This window comes from Alosa alosa, chromosome 11 (assembly GCF_017589495.1).
Source record: "Alosa alosa isolate M-15738 ecotype Scorff River chromosome 11, AALO_Geno_1.1, whole genome shotgun sequence".
Lineage (NCBI taxonomy): Eukaryota > Metazoa > Chordata > Actinopteri > Clupeiformes > Clupeidae > Alosa > Alosa alosa.
Window position 1 is genome coordinate 17,608,381 of NC_063199.1, and position 24,998 is coordinate 17,633,378.

At 45.3% G+C, this 24,998-nt stretch overlaps 1 protein-coding gene across 2 annotated transcripts in view; it reads right to left on the bottom strand.

Moving 5' to 3' along the window:
- Positions 1-24,998, bottom strand: part of gnao1a (guanine nucleotide binding protein (G protein), alpha activating activity polypeptide O, a) — a 98,758-nt gene that overhangs the window by 1,962 nt on the left and 71,798 nt on the right. The window contains exons 5-8 of one of the 2 annotated variants that reach the window (XM_048256858.1): positions 18,610-18,738; positions 14,743-14,872; positions 9,786-9,939; positions 4,672-8,973 (exon numbers count right to left, since the gene is read on the bottom strand). In XM_048256858.1, coding sequence (XP_048112815.1) covers positions 8,786-8,973; positions 9,786-9,939; positions 14,743-14,872; positions 18,610-18,738 — 601 coding nt within the window. In that variant the 3' untranslated portion in view covers positions 4,672-8,785. Of the gene's footprint in view, positions 1-3,592; positions 3,747-4,671; positions 8,974-9,785; positions 9,940-14,742; positions 14,873-18,609; positions 18,739-24,998 lie in introns of those variants that run through there. The other variant, XM_048256857.1, reaches the window with a different exon arrangement.

A 24,998-nucleotide genomic window follows, 5' to 3' on the forward strand; every position in this document is an offset into this window, starting at 1 on the left:
GCCTACATCTCCTCAATCACGCGCACCTCTACACGAGTACAGACCAGCCTACATCTCCTCAATCACGCGCACCTCTACACGAGTACAGACCAGCCTACATCTCCTCAATCACGCGCACCTCTACACGAGTACAGACCAGCCTACATCTCCTCAATCACGCACCTCTACGGTAGACGAGTACAGACCAGCCTACATCTCCTCAATCACATGCACCTCTACACGAGTACAGACCAGCCTACATCTCCTCTGAGTACAGACCAGCCTACATCTCCTCAAACACATGCACCTCTACACGAGTACAGACCAGCCTACATCTCCTCTGAGTACAGACCAGCCTACATCTCCTCAAACACATGCACCTCTACACGAGTACAGACCAGCCTACATCTCCTCTGAGTACAGACCAGCCTACATCTCCTCAAACACATGCACCTCTACATGAGTACAGACCAGCAGGAGCCTACATCTCCTCTGAGTACAGACCAGCCTACATCTCCTCAATCACATGCACCTCTACACGAGTACAGACCAGCAGGAGCCTACATCTCCTGAGTACAGACCAGCCTACATCTCCTCAATCACATGCACCTCTACACGAGTACAGACCAGCAGGAGCCTACATCTCCTCTGAGTACAGACCAGCCTACATCTCCTCAATCACATGCACCTCTACACGAGTACAGACCAGCAGGAGCCTACATCTCCTCTGAGTACAGACCAGCCTACATCTCCTCAATCACGCGCACCTCTACATGAGTACAGACCAGCCTACAGCTCCTCAATCACGCGCACCTCTACATGAGTACAGACCAGCCTACATCTCCTCAATCACGTGCACCTCTACATAAGTACAGACCAGCCTACATCTCCTCAATCACGCGCACCTCTACGAGTACAGACCAGCCTACAGCTCCTCAATCACGCGCACCTCTACACGAGTACAGACCAGCCTACAGCTCCTCAAACACAATTGTTCATATAAACAATCACATGTTTTGTACAGTAATGTGACGGAATATATCTAATAACTATTTTATCTAGAATTAAAAGGAATAATTACCTTCATAATATTACTACTAGACTACTAATAGTAATGTAAAATAAAGTTTGTCTAATTGTCCTTTCTGCTGCTCTGACTTTGCATCACATGCAACAGCTGTTGGAGCGGAGCTCTGCCTCTGCCTCGTAGTGGTGCAAGCCAGAGGGAGGGTCAGAGTTCTGTCTGGTCGGCTGAGAGCCACATCAGCTGCTCTGCACCTCAGCAGCCGTCCTGCTAGCACTCAGCTATCTCACACATCAGCAGCCCGGGACACTCAGCAGCGCACCTCGCTGATTAATCTGGACACGTTCGGTTCTGGCCAGGCTCGACGTGAGGTGAGGATACCCAGGCTTTGATGCAGGGCTGACCCAAATCTGCAGCGCCTGGCCTACTGAGCTACTGTTGTGCTGGAGAGGCAACTGAGCCAAAAATAAAAATAAACGTGAGGCTACCCCAAAAGATGCAGATGGATCTGAAGAGGCGGGAGAAAGAGGAGCATGGATTCTGGGTGTTTCAGAAGTGTGTGTGTGTATTGTATTGGTCATATGTAACACGTGTGTGAGACTACAAATTATGTATGAGTGGGGGTGTGTATGTTTGATAAACATATATGTTGTCTGTGTGTGTGTGCATATGCACTGGTGTCTGTGAGTGTGTATATGTGTGTGTGTGTGTGTGCACTGGTGTCTGTGTATGTGCATGTGCACTGGTGTCTGTGAGTGTGTATATACTGTATGTGTGTGTGTATGTGCACTAGTGTCTGTGAGTGTGTATATATGTGTGTGTATGTGCACTGGTGTCTGTGTGTGTGTGCACTGGTGTCTGTGAGTGTGTATATATATATATGTGTGTGTATGTGCACTGGTGTCTGTGAGTGTGTGTGTGTCTACTGAAGAGTGGGGCTTCACGCATCCATCACTGCCTCAGCTCTCTCCCTGGCTGCTGAAGCGTGCTGCAGCCTGCGCTGCTCGGCGGCGGATCGCTCATGGCAGCTGCCCATGGCCCTTATCTCTGGCTTTTCTCTGCGCTTTTCTGTTCACAGGTCAGCGTGCAAACACAATGCTGAGTCTGTCTGACAACAGTGATTCCATTGAAAAGACTAATGTGTTGATTTGTTTGGGTCAAGTTTGAACAGAGGGTCTTACACAGGATCAGTCATCTTATTATTATTATTATTATCTTGGCTATGTGGATATCCAGGCCCGATGAAATATGTCTTTAAAAATCCTCGAAATGGACTTCCTCAAATAACCCAACATCCCTTAACCCAAACCAAACACCAGAGGGGGAATAGTTTTGCTATGGTTTGGGGGACAAGCTTGCTCCACTTGGTTTGTTTATGGAGCCAGGGCTGTATTGACCATTTTTTTACAGCATACAAGGAATGGAGAGCTAGTAGCATAGAAATCTAGACGCTCCCTAGCGGCAGCAAATTACATTTGCTTCCAGGGCTAGTCTAGCAACTCTCCGCTGGCTTGTGAGCTCGAAAAATTAAACCTCTATCAGGCCAATCAAATCGTGTAGAGAGTCGTTAGGCGGGCTTAAAGGAACCGTATGTAAGAAATGTAATTCAATTAATCATAAAATGGCCCTGATTTGTCACTAGACATTAGGAAATCATGCTAATTTCAAATACTTATATCACTGACAACAGTATGATATCGTCATATAAAAATGTGAAGTTGCAGCCCTCAACTGATGTTGATGTTTACATATTTGTGTTTTAGCCTGATCCGCCACCCTCCACCTATCTAGTAATCACAAAGTCAGTAGTGTTTCGGCATCTGGGTTGCCAGCTCTGCTCTAGTTACCACATCTGCGGTGTACACCGCTCTACAGTATTTTGAAAGCGATTGTAGTACCAGTTTTGGCCAAAATCCTACATACGGTTCCTTTAACATAATGATTGATGGCAGAGTTGCAACAGTTTGGCTTGAATTCCTTGCTACTTGAAAACAAAGAAGTTGGATGTTGCTGTTGGCCAACAGTGTGACACGAGTTAAGCTTTTTTTAAGTTGGCAAAAGTTTGAACTAGCTAACTAGCTCCGCTGGTGGGAAAACTTATGGGACTCATAGCGCTGTCCTATTGCGTGCAGAGGGAATTTGAAAGACAACTGATTATCCCGCCCCTTGGACTGAGCACTGCAAACGGTGAGTGCCCAGACCCTACATTTTAATGTGGGTCTGGCTCGTCAGGCTAGAGAGCTAGCAGATCATGAGGAGAAATTTGCTGAGTGTGACAAAAATTGTTACAGGTTAGAAATTGCTATAGGAATTGCTTATGGTACACTTTAATTGGGTCTTTCATTTGGAGATATGCTTTCAAAACTAAAACTCTGGTCCTCTTTTGGTCACGTTGTGAGACAAAGCTCACATTCTAGCTCCTTATTTTCTATTATTTAAGTACAATTATAAGAATTATCTTATTAATTTATTAATACTCAATCTATATGCACGTCTGATTTGTAAATGTTACAGCAAGGAGGACTAAGAGTCCTGAGAGAGGTAAGCTGGTCAGGAAAGCGTTAGAATATGATGATGGTAGACTCTTACCTGTGTATTCAGGGAAACAGATACTCAAGGCGGATTTCTTAATCTTTTCAGCAAACAGGTCTTTCTTGTTGAGGAAGAGAATGATGGAAGTGTCAATGAAGAATTTGTTGTTACAGATGGAATCGAAGAGCATAAGAGACTCATGCATGCGATTCTGCAAAGGGAAACAAGAAAGAGGAGAGAGAGAGAAGGGAATAGAGGAGAAGAGAAATATAGGAATAGAAAGAAAGAAAGAAAGGTAGTGGGAAAAGGAGAACAGATTAGAATTAGGTGTACAAACCACCACAAAGGAAGTTGAACCCAGACAGTTGTTGGAATAAAAGTGGAGAAAGCATAAATTAGTGTAAGCGCCACTTTCACCCAGCATAGATGTGTGCCAAATGTGTGTGTGTGTGTGTGTGTTGGAAAGCACAGAATCCAGTAGAATAGAATGGGAAAAAGAATGGGAATAGAAAAAAAAGAGACCGGGAAACAAAGCATAGCTGAACAGCAAATTCATTCTGTGCTGTTCCCTCTGCTGCAGGTTTTACAAGGCTGCTGTACCCAGTAGAAACAAGTGAAGGGATATGGACAGAGAGATAGATAGATAGATAGATAGATAGATAGATAGATAGATAAAAAGCGAGAGAGAGAGCATGGCATGTTGCCACAATATGCATTGTTATGTGTATTCATTTCCTGTGCGTCTTTCTGGCAGCCATTGAGATTCTCCCCATGAACAATGACACTATTTAATAAGCGGAACACTTTTCCTCCAGGAGGACATGAGAGACAGAAAATAGAGTTCTTGAGAAAGAGAGAGAGAGAAAGAGTGAGAGAGAGAGAGAAAAAGAGAGAGAGAGCAAGAGCACAAAGCAGAGGTGTGATCCTGCATACATACAGTAAAGGTTAAGCTCTCCAAAATCAATTTCAATAATGTCCTTTTGCACTTCACACATAAAAATGCAAGCCACATTTTCCTAAATCTACTTCCACAATAAAGTGCACATTATGGTGAGTTCACACAAAAATTTACTGAAAATCACATTTCTAACAATCCTACCCCTTGATCTAACACGAATATATGTACACAAACCGCAGGCACGCACACACCAAACAGTGAAGCATAGAAAAGAGCAGCTTAAAAGAAATCGGAAACAGTAAGAGAGATGATGCCAAACACCGTTAAGAAGACTCACTCAAGACTCATTAAGCACGGGACACTGAGTTTCATGGGCTCTTTAATCAATCATTTTTTATATAAATACATATTAATCGTTCAAATAAATAATGTCAGCAGCGACAGAGACATTCAGAAAAACAAAACAAAACCAAAAAAAACAAAAACAAAAACAAAACAAATACTAATTACAGCAGAGGTGCCGGCGGGCTGCAGGCTGACGGGCCCATAGAGGAGCTCCAAACGGGAGGACAGCGTTTAACTGCCGCTAAAGCACAGCTGGAGCTAAAACAGAGAGTTGCTAAAACAGGGAGAAAGACCCCGGCAAAGGAAAATGGGGGAATATGATCAAACCTGGCAACAACAACATTTCTTTGACTGCACTGTGTAGCAAAAAAATAAAATAATGATGTAAAAAATAAATAATAATAGGGATAATAAGCTGTGCTGATCTTGCATTGTTTAAAAACTGCCTGCTCAACTGCCAGTGTGCAAAGTAGAGGATGGCACTGTTTGTGTAAAGAGGTTTTGGCAAGAAGTTAGAAGTGTGATATATTTTAAAATATACATAACAAAAAAAGAAAAGTCTTGCCTGCTGTGTGTGCATAATTTAAGTTTGCTGTGGAAAGACTACTGCTCATGGACAGAGAGAGAGAGAGAAAGAGAGAGAGAGAAAGAGAGAGAGAGAAAGAGAGAGAGAGAGAGAGAGAGAGAGAGAGAGAGAGAGCCACAGCCAGGGCGACCACACCAGCACACCACCTATCAGTCTCACAGCAGCAGACAGAACCAATTACCCATAAGCCTCTTTACCTTGGGCAGAGAACTTCATTACCCATAAGTCTTCCTGCTGCGGTCACTGATTTTATTACCCATCATTCCCTCAACCAAATACATATGCTTTACAGCCCAGCAATCTCACAGTATTTGCCGACCTGGAAGCCATCTTTCAGCGAGACAGCCCTCACGCAGACACCTAAACTCACTGCTCTGTCAGGCTCTCGATTGGGAGAGTTGACGGCTCTCCAGCTGTGAGTAACAGAGCTAGCAGGGATTGAAGGGAGATTCCTTCCCATCTACAGCATCACGAAAAGAAAGGTCTTCTATCGAAATATAAAACCAAGAAGAATATCATCTGGAACAAAGTCTGGATGAATCAGAGAATGAAACAGAATTTGAAAGAGAGAGAGAGAGAGAGAGGGGAGAGAGACAGAAAGAAAGAGAGAGGGAGAGACAGAAAGAGAGAGAGAGAGAGAGAGAGAGATAGATGAGAAGAGAATCCGGTGGTGTATCATAAAACATAAAGCTGGGAGGCAATGCTGAGGAAGTTGAAAGCGCTGAAATGATTCACCGTGACGTTGGCGCACACCCAGACACGTCGCAGGTTAACAGCACCAGCCTGCCACCTCACCTGCCAGAGGGAAGAGGAGGGCGAGAGGACGGCCCACGTCACCAAATCAGCTGCCTCTCCGACACACACACACACACTCTCCCTCTCAACCCGGCCGGTGGGAGAAACAGCAGCGTGTGTCGTGTCTGGCCCCTTGCTTTGCGCTTGCATCAGCGCGATGCCTCTACTTGCCCTCCTCATTCGCCCATGCGTGCCGTGCACAGCGTCCACCGTGCGGGCGGCTGGGCAGGTGTGCGAGAGGAGCGCTTTGGAAAGAGGCTCGGTGAAGGACGGGGAGCGGCGCCGCGCCCGAGGCCGCCTTGTTCCCTCTGCCCTCGTCCTCTCCCACAGCGTCGGCTTAATGAGAGGAGCAACAGCTGTTTCCTGTTAAATGAATCCACTGATGCCTCATCAGTCACAGCCCTGTGTGTGTGTGCGTGCGTGTGTGCGTGTGTGTGTGTGTGTGTGAGTGCACGACACTCAACAACATCTCAATGCCACCACAGGCAACAGAGGTGACTTCAGGTCAGCTCATTGGGGCTATAACAGCCTCATAAACAGAGGCCCAGGACTAACACTCCACTCCACTCCACTCCACTCCACACAGGTCTCCACATAGAGGACACAAACGGAGCGCAAGACTCCCATAACCAGAACGGCGTGTGTCGCATGATGGATGACTTCAGAGCCTAGCTTTGTAAACATAATAACGTATATAAAGAGGAGAGGATAATGGATGAAATGGGCATCAGTGTAAATATGCTTAGGGACAGAGGACCAGAGAGAGGAGAGAGTGAGCGAGAGAGAGAGAGAAAGAGAGAGATAGAGAGAATAGCTGGTCTAAGATCTGGTGAGTGGCTGGCGATGGGATCGTGAGTGTTAGCCGAATTAAGCATGGCGCCGGAGGCCTTGGGCAGCAGACTGAGACGGCGGAGAGAGAGAGGGAGAGAGAGAGAGGGAGAGGGAGAGAGAGAGGGAGAGAGAGAGGGAGGGAGAGAGAGAGAGGGAGACACGAGAGGTGTGGACTCCAGATGGAAAGCGCGGCGGATTAGCTGTACTCACGCCACAGACACACACACACACACACACACACACTGGCCGCTAGCACCCATGCTGGTGCTGAATCACACAGAGATGTTGAGAGCTCGCTTAAGAGTCCTATTTACACAGCCATCCTTCAGAGCAAAGCTAGGAGAATACAAAAGCAAGACCCAACCAAAAGAAAGAAAAAATAATAGTAGAAAAAATGTCCTCAGAAGTAAACCACTTTAAAAAAAAACATTTTGCCACGTAGATGCTGAGAACGAGTCCTAAAGACACCCATTTGGCTGTGTAGATGCTAACAATGAGCCCTTTGTGAACATTTTAATGATTGAGGGTTTTTTTTTCTCTTTGAAAGTTCTTGGCTGTTTATGCAAGTCACTGCATGGCAAGTATAAAAAGAACAGACACAAATATCAAATCAGTCAAGCTTTTCTTCACCAGTGACAGCATCAGAAAGTCATCAGCTCTCCTCTCCTTGGTCTTACGAGAACCTGGCCATCGCTAAAGGTTAATTGGATGTTAAACATGACTGATACATGATAAATGATAAATTGCGATCAATTATTAATGTACAGGCTGCTGTTATACATCTACAGTCACCCTTCCTTATCACTGTTGTCAAGTCGATTGTGGAGAATAAGCTGTACAGCCTGACAACCTGCGCCCGTCTCCATCATGGCCATGTGGAGACGCAGCGATGTGATGTAGAGAAAGGATGGCGTGCCTCGTACTTATTTTACGCTCATTTAAGCAGCTCCTCAGAGAGGCAGTAGAACAGTGGGAGCTCAGGTTCCATTTAAATGCCAACAGTTGTGTTTCATCTGAAGAACAACATTTCTGTCCTGACATTGTAACCCAACACATAACATTCCATGATTGTCTAAAAATTCTACACTGACACAGTTATAGCTAGAGTAATTTGCAGACGCTTTTGTACAAAGTGAAAATCAAAGATCACTTGAGTGTAATAGCAAACCCACTGCGGTGGAATGATTTGATGAGATACTCTACCCTAGTGAATCATGGTTTGTAAAGTATATTTTATAATAGTGCAACGGTAGTTTCTCTCACATGTGCTTCCTATGTAGTTGTGCACATGAAGATGTAAAACATAGTCTGCACTCCCATAAACCATGACCAAGATCATCCCAATGACAATACTGGAAATTACAATGAAAGGTCTCATCGTTGACACACACATAAAATAGCTCAAATTAAGCCATAGCAATCTTTGGTCTTTCTGCAAACACAGTGGATGCTACTGCGAACATCCTTGGTGTAGTCTTGGCACTTAATAGTTTTGGCAGAGATAAATATTAATTTTGGCTTACTCCCAACAGCATTAGGTACAGTAGGAAACTTAATTCCAACTAGAAATGACGGCTTTTTCATATAACCTTGTCCACACTAAAATTTTTCTTTTCTGGCAAATAAAATAATCTTTTGTATTAGCGAAAGGGTTCTATACAGCGTTGTGAACTGGCAGCCAAATAACTTTTTTTTATCAGGGGACTTCCAGCAGAATGATAAAGGATCTTTTACAGAAACCGAATTGGAGTGGACGGCAAAAGCGAGAGTCCTGCTGCCCTGGTGATGCCAGAGGTCAGTAGAGACCGCAGCCGCGCAGGTTGTTGGCGATGATGACGTCAGTGACGGCGTCGAAGACGAACTGGATGTTGTTGGTGTCGGTGGCGCAAGTGATGTGAGCGTACACCTCCTTGTGGGTAGACTTGTTCTTGGTCTCATACTGACCCTGGATGTACACCACGGCATCTGTGAAAGTGTCAGGGCCTGGGGAGGAAGAGGAGGAGGAGGAGGGAGAGGAGGAAGTGAAGGAGGAGGAAATGGAGGAGAACGAGGTGGAGGAGAGGGGAAAGGGGGATGGATAGAGGGTGGAGGAGGAGTTATGAAGATGTAAGGAGGGAGATTAAAAAAACAGGCAGACATAAATTGAGATGGAAAGAGTGTGTGTGGAAAAAAGGAAGGTGAGGGTAGAAGAGAAACAGACATGTAAGTCAGTCCAAGAGCAAGAGAGGAAGAGAAAATAAGAGAGAGAGAGAGAGAGAGAGAGAGAGTTGAAGGGAAGGAGATGTAATGGAGGCAGGAATGAAAGGCAATAATGCCCAGAGGGAATAAGACTCAGAAAGAATAGGACACATAGTGACAAAAGAAAAGTGAGAACAAAGTAGAGACAGAAAGACAGAAAACAACAGCAAGCAGTGCACAGGGAGTTGGGAATAAGAGGAGGAGTGGGAGGGAGAGAGGGAGGGAAGGAGGGAGGACACATGAAATGGTGCATAGGGCTGAAGCTAATCATCCCATATTTTTAGCAGTTTCATATCTAATCTAATCTGAACTTGAGGCCCAGGAATACTCTAGCCTGGTAAGTGGATTACTGGCAGTGGAGGCACACCTTGTTTTGTGCATTTGTCTGGCTAGACATGATGGCTATGCTGCTCTCTCTCTCTCTCTCATGGGTGCTCAAAGCCCAGGTGAGTGAGGTAGGGGCAGACAGAGAATCTAACTGCTAAAGAATAAATATGGCTAAATTCTTCTTCCTCTGCTACTACATCTTCATCTTCATCAATGGGATAGTGGGTTACCTGTGTACTCAGGGAAGCAGATACTAAGAGGAGACTTCTTTATTTTGTCCTCAAAAATGTCCTTCTTATTGAGGAAAAGAATGATGGAGGTGTCTGTGAACCATTTGTTGTTGCAGATGCTGTCAAAGAGCTTCAGGGACTCGTGCAGACGGTTCTGTGGGACGGAAAAACAAGCTGTCAGGTTCCGCCTGTCCGGCTGTCTCACAGTCATACTTACACTTACAGACACACACACACAGTACATACAGAAGTGCAGTACAGACAGGCAAATGTAAACTTGCATGCACACACACACACACACACACACTAATGTACACTCACATACAGACAGACACACATACTGTAATACACACACAAGTAGTTTTAACGGTTGAAAAGAAGAAAAACTCAAAAGCAGGAAAAGGAAATGAAGAAACTGCCTGCCAGAAGGATCAAATTGTACATTTAACATTAATCCATTCATTATGTTTTTTTAAACCATCACAATCAAATTGACTGAGTTGTTTTGGACAGATATGGCAGGGACGTAATTGCTGCAGCACAGGGCATTAGTCAGGAGTCAAGAGTCCATGCAGCTGGTTAATATAAGCTAAAGCAGACTCCTGTGCTGTAGGAGCCCTGGGCTTGCGCTGTGCAGAGAGGCATGCATTGACTAGGGGGACTGTTAACATTGGTACTCAGTGGTTTGGGGCTGGACGCTGGGTACGTTCTCTGGACCATCCAGAAGTTACTAATGCAGAGTTGGAAGCAGACACTCTCTCTGATGTGTGTGGAGTTGGCGACCATTTACTAGGACAGATTGGAGTGTGTGTGTGTGTGTGTGTGTGTGTGTGTGTGTGTGTGTGTGTGTGTAGACCCTTGCAGCAGTCTGTGTGAACAGATGCAAAAAGGGCCAACTACACTTCATCTAGTGTAATAAACACTCACACTGAATCACATTATATTAATCACCTAATGGAGGGGGAAAAGCTTTCTGACGGCAAATCATGTCCTGCTTAAAAGCTTCTTGATCGATTTCAGAAATGCATAGTCATGGGGCTACATACAGACCGATAAGCACACCAAAACACTCTCACATACTTGCCTTTTCTCTTTTACACACACAGACACACACAACCATGCATGTACCCAAATATTTGTGCACAGACAATCTACATATGCATACGCACTGACGAACAAAGTACACACACTCTCACAAACGACACAACATGAAAGGAGTGCTGCTTTCAACTCTTTGTGGCTTATTGCTTAGCTGTTTGCAGGGTGTTATTTTGTTGTTTGTTTGTTTGGGGTGGATGGTTGGTTGCGTACCTGGGTGAGTGTTTGTAGGATGGGACCTCTGGGAGCTGGGTTTAGCGATTGGCGAGTGGTTAGAGAGGACAGCCGATGGCAGGCGAGAGATGACAGCAGAGGAGTTGAGGCGTTTGAGACGGAAGAAATCGAGCTGCTGGGGAGGATGTGGCCACCACTGGAGCAGCGCGCAGCGCACACGCACACACACACACACACTCACAGACCCTCTCTCTACCTCTCTCTCTCCTCTCTCTCACACACAATCTCAATCCCCCCTCTCTCACACACACACAAACACATCTTCACACAGCCAAAGGCACACACACATTCTCTTCCCACATGCTCTCACACACTCCCAGAATGACCACAGCCCCAGCGTGAGGAAAAAGTAGCTGAAGAGCAGGCCGCCCAAGTCCAAATCTCCTGGACAAAGCCCGCAGAACACTCCAGAACCAAAGCCCACAGAAGACTCCGGAAACGAAGTCCGCTCCGGAACCGAAGCCGACACATAGAACATCCTCAGATAAACCTGCGTTGTGGCTTCAGTTCAAACCAAGAACTCGATGGCTGGTGGAGACTTACTCCAAACTCTGATCATATTAGATCATTATACGATTTTTATTACAATCACAACCTCCAATCCTGGGTCTGAACTGAAGCCTGAGTTGAGGTTAAATCCATTTGGTGATCCCAGAGTAGTAAGTTATGAGAAACAGGACAGTGGGAGGTGGAAAGCGAGGAGAGTGGAGTGAGAGAGAGAGAGAGAGACTGGACACACAGAGAGAAGGACAGCACAGGGAAACAAGCACGTGTGGTTCTCACTCCACACACGGTGCGACAGTAAGAAGGCAGATGGATGCTGCTGGTAACATCTCATGTGGGTGTTGACCTCAATGCTGCTTTGTTCAAAACAGTCATAGTAAATAACCAGTGTCTGCTGGCCTGAGTTGGAGCATGTAACATTATTCTGCAATCACTATCTTACGGTTATAAAACACCTCAGTGAAGAATGTTTTTTTATTCATAATAGGAGAGTGGTAGAGTAAGATGTAGAATAGGAGCCGTCCTTTTCTTAAACTTACAAACCCACATACTTCTGCTCACAATGAACCCAATGAATCTAACAGAATTTGTGGTGCCCATAACTTAATGGTATAATTCAACCACAAATGCAGTTGAGTGGATTTAACTGATGGCAACATAAAAAAGAATCAAGTTTAGCGATCATGAAATAATACAATACATGATAATAAGATGTCAATAAGCAGCAACATTATGCAGAGCAGTAGTTCTACTCCACTTCCAAAAAATGAAGTATGTTCACGTAGGCTATAACACATTTAATAGCCTACCCTAGTCTAGCAGATTTGGAAGTGGATAATGTGAAAGTGAAAGAACGACATTAGAAAGGCAAACAATTAGTTACGGTTGCTTTTGACAGTACAATGAAGATGAACTGGTGCTCTGAATACTGATTCTGTTGCCTCAGAAAGTTTCTCTAATTGACGTATTTAACTGTAATATTTATTTACACCAGGCCGAGCATTTTCACCGCAAAACAGACGCGTGCTGTTTTCATACATATGCCGGAATACCTAATCAATTGCTATTAACACTTCTCTCATGTTTTTGCGCGATACTCCCACTTTCCCCTCAACCTTCCATAAATGCATACTGTATGCATGAGTAAGAAAAGCCCAGTTTGTCATTCTGTGCTCCAGTTTCATCCAAGTGCAGTCTGTTTTGTACATACAATAAGCAACTTATTGTATGTACACAGTACATACAGAAGTGCAGTACAGACAGGCAAATTATCAGAAACAGGCATTCATTTGGCAATAATTCTTAGTAGATGTAGGCCTGGGTGCCTTAAGGCAGTCTAAAGGACTGGGCAACTTCTGAGCAATGTTGCCTTGCAGTGTCAGTGACTGGGTACTTTTCCACTGATATTGTAAGACATTTTTATCTTGAGCAGGCTTGACTTGTCATGAACATCCAACTGGAGCACTCGGTGTGGCAATACTGGTTCACTCGCCTGGCAACACTGCTCATAAAGCTGCCGCATGTGTCACCGGTTCCGCCCTAGGGTCTAGTCAGCCCAAAGCTGGGTCTGCTGCGGACCGATTAGCCCCTCCTAAGGGCAGTCAGCCAGCGTGTCCGAATCCGATCTGAGTCAGCTATGTTTCTGAAGAGTCTTATCTGAGAATGAGCCAACTAGAGTGGAATCGGCTGGCACAAACAGTGTTAATGATGGTGGCCTGGGTGGTCCACACAGAACAAACTCAACCTGGCCTATTGTTCTTTCCAGTGGCACATTTAGCGGAAAACAAAGGAGTGGGATTAAACAAGAAAAATATGTTTTTTTCATTTCCTGCAGGTCAATGGGTGACAAAAACAATGTGCCAGATAGATGTTAACTGCAAGTACGTCTTCTGAGTAAACATGCCGATGCACCAGTTTTTCCTGTAGACTGGGCAATCTTTTCCATGCTGAACAATGTTTGTTTTCCTTCTTTTGTCATTATTTTTCCCCAACCCACCTCTTGTAATCAGCACTGTAATCAGTAATCAGCACTGTTATTGTGATTGATGAAGTTAGGTGTCTTGAAATTAGGAGTATTTATATTTTAGTGAAGGAGTTACACATACATGCAGCAGACGCAATGAATAAATACTTGCTCTATGTTTAAGGCAGCACTGTGTGTGTGTGTGTGTGTGTGTGTGTGTGTGTGTGTGTGTGTGTGTGTGTGTGTGTGTGTGTGTGTGTCAGTGTATATACTGTAGATAATATGTGTATTTTGTGTGAGTTGTGTAGATAACGTGTCTTGTCAGTGTACGTGTACGTGTACGTGTGTGTGTGTGTGTGTGTGTGTGTTTGTGTGTGAGAGACAGTATCGGGTAGACCTGAAGCCAGAGCTCTCTTTAAACAGCCAGTAAATCTTTGTGCAAGACACAGTGTGGGGCTCAAGGGTCGTGTGGATTTACAGTGGGGCTAAGCTGTGTGCGCTTCCTCTCAACTCCACCACTGTGAGTGTGTGTCTGCGTGTCCTTTGCCAGGGTATGTGTGTGTGTGTGTGTGTGTGTGTGTGTGTGTGTGTGTGTGTGTGTGTGTGCTTCCTCTATGTGTGTATGTGTGTGCTTCCTCCGACACTGTGAAACAACATGTCAAGCAACTGGACTACAGATTTATGACATCAGAAATAGAATTCTGGGAAAGAGACATAAAGCACCTCTTGAGTGTGATGTCTGATATGAACGTCTGATAAGAACTTATTTCACACTCCTCCCGAGTTACTCTGTGTCATCCTTTCTCTGTTTTGTAACTAGCCCGCTGAGACTTTCTGTTCCTCTGTGTCAATCTGCGTAGTCTGGATACTACATCACTGATTTCACCTAGTCTCTGGCCCACCATGTCTTTTTCACAGTAACTTTTCTGGTATTTGCTGGATTGGTGTGTGTGTGTGTGTGTGTGTGTGTGTGTGTGTGTGTGTGTGTCTGTGTGTTTTGTGTACATTTTTGTGTGTACACGTGAGTTTGCATGTTTGTAGTCTCATCTTGTTGACAAGGAAATGTCTTCTGACCAAACTAGTGAAGCTTTGCAGCTGTGGACACCACACACATAATTATTCACACATGACTTTGGGAGTGTAAAATGGTGGACTCACCGTGGTCTCGTCTTCATGCAGGACCTGGTCATAGCCGCTGAGAGCTACGCAGAAGATAATGGCCGTCACGTCCTCGAAGCAGTGGATCCACTTCTTCCTCTCCGACCTCTGGCCTCCCACATCAAAGAGCCTGGCAAGACAGAGAACGAATCAATGAGTTACACTGGCCTACACACACACACACACACACACACACACACACACACACACACACACACACACTCACTATACAAACTGTTCATCCACATGTGCATACACACTACACATTCACACACTTAATACACCCACACACTTATACACCCAGATCCCTACACACACACGCACACCTCCTATAAATACACACACACACACAGGCATGGCAGGGTACTGCACAGTATAATAACCAAATATGACACTGTACACTAGCCAGATTGCATGGTTCCATCCTGTAGACATTCACATATAATATTGCACGCAAACCTGAGCACCTGAATAAACACAGCTGGAATATGTTATGGTAGCCTGCAGGCACCTGGGGCAGCAGCATGGGCTAAAATATATCGGAGGAACTTCTGTGTGACAAACCTTTCATAGCAGCACAGTGAGGGAAAGCATTTGGAAAGAGTACAGCATCTGTAGCTATGGCGGACACAAACACACCCCACACACGCACCCACAGTGTGTGTGTGTGTGTGTGAGTGTGTGTGTGTGTTAGAGAGGGGAGAGGGGGTGAACACTGACTGCACTGCTGCCGGTCCGTGCATGGAAAGACACCCCAAAGCTCTTCCTACACAGCATATAGTGGGAGGCTCCTCTCCCATAAGACCGTAAACTTTCCCTATCTGACTTTGACAAGCTGAACTAACCTGATTTAGCCAATCAAAGCCATGACATTTGCGCTCACTTTGATAAGTGTAATTGCAGGCACAGAGACAGGAGATAGGCAGTGCAGGTGGGATCCTACAGCGAGATTAGGGAACCCTGATAAAACAATCACGCTCCCTTTGCTCAAAGGGCACTAAGCTAACACTGAACTAGCAGGCACAATCACAGTGCCTTTGACTCAGGGCTTATTTACTTTGGAGGGAATTTCAAAAAGAATTTGTTTGGATTGTGGTGTAACTATGAGACTTGCCAACATATACTAACTGATCAAGGAGAAATTTAGGGAGATTTTCTATCCAATTTTGGGAGCATTTGAAGAGACAAAGTAGTGGTTCATTGTGATAACATGTCCCACAACTAGATGTACCGCAGAGCGGTACAAAATATGACCGCTGCCCAGTCCAGCACATGTTTTCCACAAAAATAAGTCACGCTGAAAGGCATATATGATTCTAACTGTCTCACTGAATTGCATTATGCACATTCATTTCTCACTGGTATCTGATAGACAACAAGTACCAAAACATAATTAGTTCATAGATTTCACATGTAATATACATTTTATACAACCCCACCCCCATCTTGCCTGTTCATAATTCTGAGAAATTCTTGAATTGTGTGCATGTGTGCGTGTACATGTTTATGTTTATGTGTGTGTGGGTGTGTGTGCGTGCATGTGCATGTGCTTGTGTGTTTGCCTGTTTATGTGCCTGTGTGTGTGCATGTGCATGCATACGTCTATGTCTACTGTGTGAGTATGTGTCATACGTAAGATTACTGTGAATGTATGTGTGTGCGTGTGTATCTGTTTATGCACATGTGTGCATATGGAATGGGTTTACATGACCCCTGGAGGCAAACATACGCAAAAAATTGGTCATCCTAGGCCCTACGGTTCTCAAGATATTCACAGAAAACTGTGTCTGCTCTACCCTCCTTTCGGGGGGTTCCATGGGCTACAGATCAAAACAAAAGCAATGGTTACATGCTATCCATGTGGGGTTACAGTTTAGATCCCGGTCTTTCATTGTCCTGGGAATCCTTTGTTGGTGTACGGTCACTAAATGTACACATAAATTATTTTATTGTAAGGCCCCCCATGAACGAAAAACTTGGCATGCATTCGGAGGGTGTCATAATGATCCTACACTTTCAATTTCGTGCAGTTTTGACCATGTCAGCCAGAGATATTGTGATGAAACACCTAATGTTTTGCTTTTTAATTTTTAACTAGGTGGCGCTATACATGAAATAAGTGGTAATAGGGGATAGGTTGACATGCCTCCTTAAGACCAACATACAAAAAAAAAGGTGGACCTCCTAGGCCCTACGGTTCTCGAGATATTCACAGAAAATTGTCTCCGGCCACCTACAGGCCAGTTGGTGTAAAGTAACATAAATTAATTTATTGTGTGGCCCCCCATGAACGGAATTCCACCAAACTTGGCGTGCACTCAGAGGGTGTCATAATGATCCTACACTTCCAATTTCGTGCAGTTTTGACTATGTTAGGTCACAGATACCTGCGATTACAACACCTCATTTTACTTTTTTGTGTTTAACTAGGTGGCTATACATGAAATGAGTGGTTATGGAATGGGTTGACATGGCCCTTTGAGATCAACATACAAAAAAATGGTCCTCCTAAACCCTACGGTTCTCGAGATATTCACAGAAAACTGTGTCTGCCCTACCCTCCTGTCGGGGGGTCCAGTCCAGCGGGGGGGCTACATATCAAAATGAAAAAAGGGTTCCATGCTATCCATGTGGGGTTACATGCCCACCAAGTTTCGTGTACCCCGGTCTTACAGTGTCCCGGGAATCCTTGAAGGAAATTTGGACATGTAATAAATAAATAAATAAATAAATAAAATAAATCTGACTAGTTTCGCTGCGCGGCGGTCATAATAAGATCAACAGATAACGGCAATGACAAACCTTGTGGTTTCTAACTGCATCAATTGCACTCACTAGTCACTCATTTCCCAAACTCAAAACAGCCGCTTACATAATCTTTAAATGCAAGCCAAGGGGTGGCGTGCAAAAAAGCATTTTCAGTTCCACACCAGCAATTTAGCATGTTCTACCTGGTTGTCATAGGCAGACCAAATTATGGCAGGAGAGGAGAAGGCCACATTGATTTACACAAACAAATACATCACAGGTTTTCTGAAGCGAATGAGGTTATTTCCCAGTGTCCCAGTTTCCCAGTATCTACACTCTGAGCCATAGAGTGATGACTGATGAAGAGAAGAAGAGAGATAAAGATAAAGAAAGACAGGAGAGAACAAACAGGTAGAAGAAGAGAGAGAACAAAATAGAGAGAGAGAGAAAAACAAAGAGACAGAAAGAGGGAGAAAATGATACAGCAGTTCCAAGATTTCAGCTCGGACTGTGATACTTTGAGACGGAATGAGAGAGAGAGAGAGAGAGAGAGAGACAGGAGACCCTATCAATAGGCACTGCATTCACTGACTTTACATATATTAACACTTTATTTTAGAGGGGTGTCAGAAAGGGAGGGAGAGAGAAGGTGTAAGTGTGCATGTGGCTATTTAAAAGTGTCTATTAGAGTGTGTGAGCAAAGGTGAGAGAAAATGTGTGTGTGTGTGTGTGAGAGAGAGAAATAAAGAAAAAGGAGAGAGAGAGAAAGTGAGAAAAAAAGAGCTTGTGCTTTTGCTCGCTGTGAGGATCAGACATGTGTTAATGTGGCGTGAGAGCTCTAATTTCTGCCACGTGACAGACCGGAAAGACTTAATGAGACCTTCTCTCAGACCCCCACACACACACAATGAGGCAAAACCATTTCAAAGAATGTCTAGCTGCAAAAAGTCAATTGCTTTGTTTTTGGTCTACAAAACTCTAGACCGAACAGTCAAAATACTAAAATACTAAGTCAAAATACTACTAGCATTGGACACTAGTTCTCTGACCTGTTCCAGAATGCTCCCTGCTGGCTGTGGTGTTGTTGGCCCTGAGCCTGCTTGAGAGTGTTGGTCTCACCTGAAATGCAGGTTCTTGAAGGTGAAGTGGGTTTCTACGATGCCAGTGGTCTTCACTCGGGTTCTGAGGATGTCTTGCTCTGTGGGCTGGTAGTCTGGAGCTCCAATCCGATCTAAACTGTCTAGGTAGCTGGAGGGGAAAAAGAATCAGGAAGAAGAGCCATTAAATCGGCTGCTCAACTGAAACCAGTGCAAATATGTAGAAGAGCTTCAGAACGGCTCCAAGGAAAAGGACTAGACTTGGAACAGATTTAGGCTAAACATGGCTGCCCCGCTGCACTGTATAGTGAGTGGTTCTCCCCACAAGGGTAATTTCGCTGTGCCATTTCAGCCTCAAAGGGATAGTTGATTCAAAATGGGATATTCTGTCATTACCTTCTCATCCTCAAACCAATATAACCCACTATTAGGTCTCTTTTGCTGTGGGACACCAGAGGAATTTGGCTACTTGGTCTCAGTGCATAGCAGATCCTTTCTCAATCCCACAAAACTGAACAAGACCAGTTCCCTTCTGGATTGATAGCTCATTTTTTGCTGCACAGACAAGCAACCCTTACATGGGTGGTTACTGGCATAGGCTTGCATAGTCAATGGTACAATAGCTCCTTTTTGGGCTAATAGTTTCCCTTAACTGTACATTACACAACACAAAGCATTACATCACACCATTATGTGCCTGCATCAATGGGATGATATGATCTAGACCTTTTTTTTGTAAAGTGAAGATAAAGTCTAGTAATTAATGCACATTTAAAGACAGTGGAGGTTGGATGTCTTTCAGAAGGGAATGTGATGGAATTTAGATTAAGCACTTTATTTGATATCAGATGTTTAAATTCCACATTATATTTTTACCACATGTTAAGTTTGACCTTGATCTGGTATCATGATTAAGGTGTTCTTTGTCAGTAGGCAGAGGCTGTTTGCTGTTGCGTGAAGTCTTTTCACATTGCCACCTGTTTCAATTTATCCTCGGTTACATACACACACACACACACACACACACTGACTCGTCGCAGCCAATCAGAGTGGCTTGTTGGCACATGAGAGCCGAGAGGCTGAAAACTAGTCACTGGTGACATTGGCCCCTGCGGTGGAGTGAGGCTCTACCATTAAACACCTGATGCCCCTCTTCCCCTCTGATGCCACACAGACAAACAAACACACACACACACACACACACACACACACACACACACACACACACACACACACACACACACACACACACACACTCACACAGACACAGACGCCACACACACACACACACACACACACACACACACACACACACACACGCACACACTTTCCTCTCACTGTGCTGAGGTGCTGTGCCAACGGTGGTAATTGTGAAGGAGATTTCAAAGTGAACACCCCAACAACACCAATAACACTTCAATGTGCTGGGTGGGGTGTGTAGGTCTGTGACAGTCTAAATGTCTGGGAGTGTGAGTGTTGTTTTTAGGGATGGGTGGATGGATAAAATGATACACACAATATTTGTGTGAATCTGAGCACAACGCTCATGTCTATGTAACAGTGCAATACAGTGCTGTACAGGGCTTTGCTTCGAAGAGACGAGGAGCAGATTAAACTTTGATGGCAGTGCCCCGAGCACCGCGCGCCCTGGAATAGCCTGATGTGACTTAATTAGTTAGGCGTCGACAGACCCTGGTGTTGACAGGCTGAAAGGCCTCAGTCTTACCAAGTAGCCTGGGAGCGCGGGCCTCACTGGACAACTCCAGGAGTCTGGGTGTCCTTATTAGGTAGAAAGAAAGAGAAAGAAGAGAGAGAGAGAGAGAGAGAGAGTGAAGAGAAGCACTAGTAGTTAATGCACGGACCACCTCAGCCATTGAGTCGGAGTGCTGTCATTAAGTAGACAGACAGCACAGATATGATTGACTAGGGGTGATGACTCCTCAAAAATGCTTGTGGCTTGGGCAATAATGCTGCTTTAATGGCCATGCCAATAAAGCTTTCTTGAACTGAACTGGATGGAGAGAGAGAGAGGGAGAGAGAACATAGGAGAGAGAAAGAGAGATTGAAAGAGAGTACTTCCAAAGAGTGTGTGCCTTCATTAAGTAGCCGAAAAGAGCCAGTGCACGGACCAGATCAGATCCCATCATCTCGGGGAGGAAATAGACCCCCACGAGCACTCTCTCACGGCCACGCCTTCCCCACCGGAGTCTCTTTTCATCTTCCTCAGTCTCCTTTCCTTTCCTCCTCCTCCTCCTCTTTTTTCCTCATTATCTTTGACTCAATCTCTTTCTCGGTTACCTCCTGATCTGCTTTGCTTATTCTTTCTCCTGTGCTGTCTGAAATGAACTACTAGCAAAATCGTTCTCCCTCTCCCTCTCCATCTCCCCCTCTCTTCTCCCATCCCTCCTCACCCCCCCATCTGTGTGTCTGAGGTCTGGTGTCAGTGCCTGATATGTAGCCAGCAAGCAGTGCCAGGGGGCTTGGCTGGCTGCACAGCTGCAGAATTCTGCAGTGCCATGTGAAATATCCCGCTGCCGATACAATCAGCCCTGCTCCAACCCTCAACTCTCTTCACTCTCTCATACCCTAATACTTACAAAACAGAACTTGGGAGGAAGGATTTCCTCAATGTTACCTTCCTGGAGGAGGTTACACACTGGGTGAGACTAATATTTTGTAATCCTCAACCCTAAAATCTGATTTGTTGTGTATGAACACTGGGGTGTTCGGTGACTGTGGGTATGACATGAGTAGAAGCAAGTCTCGCTGGTCTCTCCGCCTCAACATATTTCACTGTGTGGCCACAGGAAGATTTACTGGACATGAGTGGGGAAGGACAGGGGAGGGAGGCAAAGAGGGAAGAAAGAATGAAGAGAAAGAGGGGGGAAAAGGAGAGGGAGTGAGGGATAGAGAGAGTATTAGAGGAGGTGGTGAAGAGAGGGAAGGAGATGAGAATGAGATTATGAAAAGAGAGAAAAAGGGCCATGTGATGGAAGTCCAAGACATGGACTGTGTTCTAGAGAGCAAAGGAGAGAGGAGAGAGAACATAGGAGAGAGAAAGAGAGATTGAAAGAGAGTACTTCCAAAGAGTGCGTGCCTTCATTAAGCAGCCTAAAAGAGCCAGTGCACGGACCAGATCAGATCCCATCATCTCGGGAGGAAATAGACCCCCACGAAAGCACTCTCTCACGGCCAATTTCTTCCCCACGGAGTCTCTTTTTTTCATCTTCCTCAGTCTCCTTCCTTTCCTCCTCCTCCTCCTCCTCCTCTTTTTCCTCATTATCTCTGACTCAATCTCTTTCTCGGTTACCTCCTGATCTGCTTTGCTTATTCTTTCTCCTGTGCTGTCTGAAATGAACTACTAGCAAAATCGTTCTCCCTCTCCCTCTCCATCTCCCCCTCTCTTCTCCCATCCCTCCTCACCCCCCCATCTGTGTGTCTGAGGTCTGGTGTCAGTGCCTGATATGTAGCCAGCAAGCAGTGCCAGGGGGCTTGGCTGGCTGCACAGCTGCAGAATTCTGCAGTGCCATGTGAAATATCCCGCTGCCGATACAAGCAGCCCTGCTCCAACCCTCAACTCTCTTCACTCTCTCATACCCTAATACTTACAAAACAGACCTTGGGAGGAAGGATTTCCTCAATGTTACCTTCCTGGAGGAGGTTACACACACTGGGTGAGACTAATATTTTGTAATCCTCAACCCTAAAATCTGATTTGTTGTGTATGAACACTGGGGTGTTCGGTAGACTGTGGGTATGACATGAGTAGAAGCAAGCCTCGCTGGTCTCTCTGCCTCAACATATTTCACTGTGTGGCCACAGGAAGATTTACTGACATGAGTGGGGAAGGACAGGAAAGGGAGGCAAAGAGGGAAGAAAGAATGAAGAGAAAAGAGGGGGAAAAAGGGAGAGGGAGTGAGGGATAGAGAGAGTATTAGAGGAGGTGGTGAAGAGAGGGAAGGAGATGAGAATGAGATTATGAAAAGAGAGAAAAAAGGGCCATGTGATGGAAGTCCAAGACATGGACTGTGTTCTAGAGAGCAAAGGAGAGAGGGAGAGAGAGAAAGAGACAGAGGGAGAGAGAGAAAGAGGGAGAGGGAAAGAGGGAGGAGGTTATAGTCGGAGAGTAATGCGAGACGTTTGATGTGGCTGGAATGCCTTTCATTCTGGCCGAGGGACTCAAGTGCACACTCTTATCTGTCTCAGCCTTTGTCCAAGCTGCCCATCCTGCTGGTACGTCCCCACCCACTGCAGTACCATCCTTGTGCTCCAGGGGGCGACGCTGCTGCGACGGGACCTCGTGAACACCTTGCACATTAATGTTTCATTCCACCGGGACTTTGAGCACATATAGATGCCATCATGGCCTTTCTGGAGAGAAACTAGGCTACCACGTGACTAAATGTGTCAGAGGTCCTACTCAGAAATAAATGAAGGTTGGAGGGGAAGGGAGTTAATACCACATTATGTGTCAAAATCTCCAGTCTTTTAGCACACACACACTTCAGCTCCACTGCCGTATCTTAGCTGTGATGGATTTCACAGGAATATTCTTTCTTCATCTCTTTTCACTTCACTCTTTCCAGCCTTCATCAGTTGTGTCTGCCTCTGTTTGCTTACTCTCTCTCCCTCCCCCCTAACAATAACTGCTCTTTGTTTATTATTACACTCTCTCTGCCAATGCAAATTTCAGGCATATCGGTTGGAGAGGGATTTCCATGAAGCGGGTTTTGGCTGTGAGTCATGGCTCCGGTGGAGTGGCGTGCTTATTCAGGCTTGTCGGCCGGGCCATGGTGTGGGGGTCTCAGGGTCCTCTGGTGGGCCAGAGAGAAGCAGAGTCACATATGCCGTCTCTAAGGACGTCTACAGGTATCCGTGAAAGAGTGAATTATTACAGTTCATAGATGTCCCTGTGCATAAGCCTTTAGTTATACAGGTGCAGGTGAGGCAGGTAAGTATAATCCAAAATATTAAAAATCAAAATCACCGCACACTGATCACTATTAGCTTCATCAGGTTCTTCAAGTGTGAATTATTAGACTTGAAGAGAGAAAGGCTCCTTTGGAGACCTATTTGAACCATTTTGCAGCATTACAGATATCTATATATATAGCTACAGATATCAGTGCAGGAGTGATCTACTACACTTAAAGAGGGAAAGATTGCTACTGACCTACTGTATTTGAACCACTTTGTAACACTTACGGCTACAACCATTTAAAGATTATAACACAGGAACAGCTAAAAATAGGTACTTTCCAATTCTCTACTTTGGAATCAGTGCTTATGAATAGTTTTGCGACCCCGTCCTCTAGAAGAGTAAGAGTGTGTTCTCTGGTTCTGAGTCTGTGTTGTGCAGAGTGTGTCTGGGGTCTGTGATAAGTGGAGCCGTGCGATGGCCGGTTCCCGTGGGTCGCTGAGGGTCTGGGGAAGAAGGACGAGGGGGGATGCTCTCCTACAGCAATGGGAAGCTCAGATCGCTCTCTCATTCAGTGCCACCTCCACCACTGCATGCATGCCAGCTTCACACCTCCCTCACTGCGCTCTGCTCTGCTCTGTCTCCCTCACACACACACACACACACACACATACATACACACACACACACACACACACACACACACACACATACACACACACACACACACATACACACACAAACACCAACACACATACACACACTCACACAAGCAAGCAAGCACAAACATACACATGTGGTTTAACGATGCGACTTATGCTGACTGCTCTGCTCTGCCTGCTGTTGCTCTGTCTCCCTCACACACACACATACACACATACACACACACAAAACACCAACACACATACATACACACACACACACACACACACACACACACACACACACATACACACACAAACACCAACACACATACACACACACACACACTCACACAAGCAAGCAAGCACAAACATACACATGTACTAACACGCACGCACTATGCTGCTGCTCTGCTCTGCTCTGTCTCCCTCACACACACACATACACACACACACACACACACAAACACCAACACACATACACACACACACACTCACACAAGCAAGCAAGCACGCACAAACATACACATGCACTAACACGCACGCACTATGCTGCCGCCCCCTCCTCTTCTGCTGTTCCTGCTTGAGAGCTCTGCCTGGCAACACCTCTCACCAACCTGCTTCCCATCACTCCACAGTCTGGCAACAAGATACACAAAGACACGCAGACACAGACACACACACACACATACACACACACACACACACACACACTCTACAGATACATATACTCACACACAAATACACACTTATTCAAAGACATACACACCCACACGCCCACACACACATACACACACACACACAAACCTAGATGCAGAAGACACAGAGATAGCTCTGGACATAGGGCCTACT